This window comes from Mastomys coucha, unplaced genomic scaffold (genome assembly GCF_008632895.1).
Source record: "Mastomys coucha isolate ucsf_1 unplaced genomic scaffold, UCSF_Mcou_1 pScaffold5, whole genome shotgun sequence".
Taxonomy (NCBI): domain Eukaryota; kingdom Metazoa; phylum Chordata; class Mammalia; order Rodentia; family Muridae; genus Mastomys; species Mastomys coucha.
In genome coordinates, this window is record NW_022196911.1 from 76,357,730 (window position 1) to 76,363,729 (window position 6,000).

The following is a 6,000-nucleotide window of genomic DNA, read 5'->3' on the forward strand; positions in this document are numbered from 1 at the left end:
TACATATCTATACCAAGATACACACATATACACATAATCAAACAAAAACCAAAATCATCTTTAAAAAAATTAAAAAGGAACACACTTCAGTTTAAAGAGTTGTTTAACTACTTGTTGAAGTTATATCATGAACTTGATGGGTTCGCCTTAATAGAAATAATCTTTTTGCTTGCATTCATACCTCCTTAGACTTTGACAAAATATAATTTTTTCCCTCATCTACTCTCTTCTCTCTTCTGCTCCAAGTCTGCAGGCTGTTAGGCTTAAATTGTAGCTGACAGATTTCAGGTCTTGGCTAAGAAGGCTACATACCTTCTAAAGTCTCTTCTTAGCTGCAGTTCATTGGCCTTTCTGTTGAAATGAGGTGCGTGTGTGGTAGGGTGGGGGGAGATGGAGGGGTGCCACGGTGAGATCAATCCCAGACCCAATGACACTGGCTATCCACAAATGCACAAGTCACTCAGCAAAGCCAGGAATGTTTTTGTTGTCATTGTTCCTTACTACCAAAGGACCTCAGAAGAAACCAAATAAAGCCACAAAACAATATGCTTCCTATTTCTTTTTGCAGGGCCCAAAGGGATTTAAAATAATCTTTAAGTAATACTTTTCACAGACCCCAGCACTGGGCAAACACAGAATTCCCTATTTAAGAACTAACAGGCAGAAAAAGTGCTCCACAGATTAAAAGACCCAGTAGTCCAGTAGACACTTCTAAAGAGTCAGAGCAGTCACTCGTGTAAAACTAACACTGTTAAACAGGGAAAAAACGTGAGCCAGCTGTGGCGGTGCACACTAGTGTCCTGGCTACTCTAGAGGATCACACCAACTCATGAGTTTGAGACCAAAAACAACACAAGTGAAGTTTCACATTGAGATTCGGGAAGACAGCCAACAAATTTCATGATTCAGAAGTGATTGTAGAATTTGAAAGCCTAGGTATAATAGTGAACTATAGAGTGGTCTCAGATCAGCAATCATTCCACTAGCAAATTAATGTTGCAAAATATATCAGTAAAGACTTCTGAGAGCTACACAAAACTCATATGTAAAATAGTAGTAGAGGGAGGGGGCTTAGTGGTTAAAGTACTTGTGCAAGTGTGAATCCTGAAGTTTGACTTCTCAGAAAGCCATGTAAATGCCCAGTGGGCATGGCAGCTTCTGAAGCAGAGACAGGGAATCCTCAGAGCAAGATTAGCCATATCAGTGAGCTCTGGATTTGATGGAGAGACCCTACTTCAAAGAATAAGGTGGAAAAGGTGATGATTCCTAACATCAACCTTAGGCATGTGCATAACACACTTATACATATATGCAAACACATACACACACACACACACACATACATACATACATACAGAAAAAAAATGAAAGCAAAAATGTTGCTGCAAAGTCATTTTCTGCTTGGTTCCATTTTCATAGACAATTTATGAAAGTTGAGCTGGGAGATGGCTCGGTCAGTATAGCGCTTGCCACACAAGCATAAAGACTGAGCTCCAGAGCCCACATCAAGAAGCTGGGCACAGTGGTGTGTACCACTAACCCCAGCACTGGGGAGGTGAAGACAAGAAGATCCCTGGGGCTCATTGGCCACCCAGCCTAGCCTACTTGGTAAGCTGTAGGCCATTGAGAGTTCCAAGGATGGCTCCTGTGGAACAGCACCTGGGGCTGTCCTCTGACCTCCACATGCACCCGTGCATGCATGTGTGCCCACATGGACACACAACACTTATAAAAGGAGGTAAGAAAACACACTACGTGTAAGAGGTTTATACTATGTTTAAATAGACTGTAATATATATCACATACAACCACCATTCATATCCTTAAAAACTGTTTTAGCTATTCCATCGGAAACTTTGAATTGTCTTATAGAAAACTGTGCTTTGGAACAACACGAAACTGGTGTAAAGTGCCAGGAAGACACGGGATCCCAAAGCCAGAGGCTGCATGCCTATCCCATCAGCCTCTGTCCAGGAAACAGGAGGATTGTATGGATGCATACTTACATTGTACAGTGGGATCGTCTTCATCACCTTGTACTGCTTAGTGGGGTCCATTTTATACAGGTGGCGGTCAGTGACAAAAATTGCTCGGTCTTCTACCTTACTAAATCGATTCACCTGTAAACAAACAAACAAACTGATAAGCAGTAGTATGTCATGAAGAAGGGAGCCAAGTTGTGTTTGGAAATACCTAGGTTCAGAGACGCTGGCTGTGGAGATGAAGTCTTAGTAGATGGTTACCACGGATGGTATGCTATGATGTCAAAGGAATGGTGGGTTCCAGATAGTAGAGTTTGGCACTAAAATCTTTTAGCTTGTCAGGGAAAACACGGCAAATGTAGAACTTGGCAACTAGGAATATAAAATCTAGACCCCACCAAGAAAGTGAAGAGAACACCCATAGACAGGGAGAAAAGGTTCTGTTAATCACCTGTCTGATAAGGGACATGTATCTAGAACATATTAAGAATAATTTAAGGGCTGGAGAGATGGCTCAGCAGTTAAGTGCACTGGTTGTTCTTCTAGAGGTCCTGGGTTTAATTCCCAGCAAGCACATGATTGCTCACAACCATCTGTAAGGGGATCTGATGCTTTCTTCTGGTATATCTGATAACAGCAACAGTGAACTCACATAAATAAATAAACCTTAAAAAAAAATCTTAAAAAAAAAAGAATTAATTTAACTTAGCAATTAACAGGTAATCCAATTGATAACATTTATGTCAGAAGCTCTGGGCTGTCTTAGGAAGCTGAGATTAGCATTTGGAAATGAGAGCAACAAGCAAGGACTAAAAACAATATCACAGAAAAATATGGAAAAAATGAAAACGACATTATGAAAGAATGCACACATTTCTGCAGAATGTCTTAAACAGAGGGCCAGAATACCTGACATTAGAGGTTTTTTTTTTTTTTCCCTAAGAGATAAAATTAACCATGGTACATTGTACAAACTATGGCTACTTATTTGTTAGGATATTTCAGGTAATTTTTAATCAATGTATCTGGATTAACATTTAAAAACACATTTTTTAAAAAGTTATTTATTTAATGTGTATGCGTGTGCCGTGTGAGTTTATTTCTGTGCACCATGTGTGTGCAGGTGGCCTCGCAGGCCAGAGGGTGTGGACCCCCTGGAACTGGAGTTACAGGCAGTTGTAAGCTGAATGATGTGGGTCTTAGGAACTGAACCTGGATCCTCTGAAGATGAGCTATCTCTCCAGCCCCAATGTTTTTCTGAACGTCCACGTTGCCAAGCTTCTCATGCACGGAGAAAGGCAAGCAGACAAAACAAGCACAAGACACTCCTCCCCCAACAGAACGCACCCGAGATGTGCCACACGTCATATATGCTCTCTCTACATTCTTTACCAACCCAATTTTTATTTCTAAGATACCAACAGAGAAGTTAAAGGCTAATCTGAAAACACTGTGCTTTGGTAGGATATTCAGATAGCTGCATTCAGACAGGCAGGGCTACAGACAGAATGCAGTAAACTAAAATTCAAATTTGACATGGAAATTTATCTTTTCTCTTTGCCTTGATTTTAGCCATCAGTCAATTCTCTAAGCACATTTTTTTAGTCTTCAACATCACAGCAAGTGTGCCTCTGATTAAAAGACTGTACATAGAGCCGGGCGGTGGTGGCACATGCCTTTAATCCCAGCACTTGGGAGGCAGAGGCAGGCAGATTTCTGAGTTCAAGGCCAGCCTGGTCTACAGAGTGAGTTCCAGGACAGCCAGGGGTACACAGGGAAACCCTGTCTCGGAAAAAAAAAAAAAGACTGTACATAGTAGTTTGTGTGCGTGGGGATAACTTTACAGCGCCTATTTTTGCTGTAACTTCCAGAAGATCTGAAGCACTGAGTGTGAAGATCCTCTTAGCTGCTCTGCACAGCATTGGCTTTATGCAGAGCTTTGTAAGTCTGGAGGGATGGATAAACATTGCAAACCACAGCTCTCACTATGATAGACAGCCCAGAACATTACCAAAAGTTCTGAGAATTCTCATTAAAGTAGTATGTTTAACCCAGCTATTCCACAGTACATTTAATCTACATAATCCTTTCTGAACAAAGACCTATTGATATTTAACAAAATGTGGTTCTGTGGAAGCCATTTCTGGAGAACATTCATCATCATTTTCATCAACCTTACACTATGTAGAACAGAGAAACTGAAAAATAAGTGGAAATAATTTCCTTCATTTTTTATGGAATCATTTGGAGAAAAAAACCACATGAGGTGGAACAGAATATAATTTTAAAACCCTGGTATACAATCTCACAAAATCATTTGAGTTGAGAAAAAAAGATCAAAGGTCCTTTTTATGATATATAATGAGTTAATCTAAAAACAAGGAAAAAAAAAACAACCTCAAAGCAGACAGAAGTTGTTCAGAAATATTCTTCATATGAACAAATATTTACCTCCTATTTCAGCAACTCAAATCTTAAAACAAAAATCAGGTAAGTATGAAAGTCATCAAGTCTAACAGCACAAAAGCTGTAGATGGCTTAACTCTGCTCTTTCAACACAGAAATGAAAAAGTCAACACACACAGGCCAACCCCCGCTCAACATTGTTATGGTCTGGGAACACTACTTTTATTTCATATTTATTTTTGCAAAGTGATAGCAAAGCTGGACTATAGACTCAGAATAAGATATGACTTCACCTTGTTTCTTGGACTCAAAGTTAAAATCCTTACTCCAGGGGAAAAAAAATGCTAGTTTTCTACTTTCCCTGGCCACTTGAAGGCAGCTGTTTATAGTTCCGGTTATTTCCACAGGGGGTCAGAGATGAGGTTGCTGCAGAGCCAGAACAGAGCAGTGTAGTGGTGTGAGGAGCCATTTGCAGGAGTCTCTCACCTTAACCAGCACTTTATAATAGCTGCTGTTAATGGAAAGTGGCTGCTTCCAAACAATCAACGCACCAGGAAGAAGGTTCTTTGGAAGCATATCAAATTTGCCTTGGTGTTCCTTTGGGATTAAAAGACTCTAAGAGGATATAATCTAAGCAAGCATGAAGAAAGGTGTTTGTACTAAACTTAGAAATACAGGGCCATCAGCAAGAATTCTTCAGCTTTTACTCACCAGAACCCAGGATGAAACTATCGGGCATTAAACTGTCCTCCTTGGAACGAGAAGCATTGTAGCAGGCTTTTCTACAGATGGCAGGATTCTCAGGCCCACCCGACTCTTTGACTGTTCTGACTGCCAGATAGCATTATACCAGGAACAAGGGTGGGCATAACCTCCCTCCCTGGGTAGTGGGTACAAGTACATTCCTGTGTTGTGGTTACAAATAGGAAGTGTGACAGAAACTTTTTGTGTGGCTGTGAACACATGGATAACAAAAGCCTCCTTTTGATTGTGTGATTAGCCCTAGGTATAGTCAATAAAACGGAGTTCCTGGGTTTCAGAGCTCAGAACTCACGTCTGGAATGTGGAGATCAGCTGATGATACCGCAAACTCTTCCTCAATGATGTCTGTTTCAGTCTAAGTCTTTGTCCTGTTGTTCATACCACCTGGACTTGAACTCTTCTTCAGAATGTTCAAAGTGCATGTGTGAAGTCTGAAACATTCTGAATGTTGTGCCAGCACTCAAGATGGTCAGGCTTCATGACGTTTCAGATTCTGAATGTTCAACCTGTCCTATTGCCCCTGGCTCCCAATACAAAGTCCACAAAGCCCTTGTGATAGGAGTCATGGAGGCTGGCTGCCCAGACCAAGGCATGAGTAGAAGGCTGAACCCTCTTACTCAGGAGCTCTCCCCAGCAGCCACCTTCAGAGGGAGGAGAGAGGCTAAGGTGAGGGGTAAGCTAATTACCAGCCAGCAGTGACTTAAGCAATCCTGCCTAGGAATGAAACCTCCAGGAACGCTGGAGTATGGAGAGCTTCACAGATGGTAAAAGCTTCCATGGGGTCAGGAGGGCACAATGGATCCCTTTAATTGGGGTGGCTAGACTACTGACATTTATTATAATGGTCAAT

The 6,000-nt window shown here is 41.2% G+C and overlaps 1 protein-coding gene across 2 annotated transcripts in view; it reads right to left on the reverse strand.

Moving 5' to 3' along the window:
- Positions 1–6,000, reverse strand: part of Myo1d (myosin ID) — a 307,808-nt gene that overhangs the window by 111,986 nt on the left and 189,822 nt on the right. For both annotated transcript variants that reach the window (XM_031353808.1, XM_031353809.1), the window contains exon 20: positions 2,007–2,120. In XM_031353808.1, the coding sequence (XP_031209668.1) occupies positions 2,007–2,120 (114 nt within the window). The remainder of the gene's footprint in view (positions 1–2,006; positions 2,121–6,000) is intronic.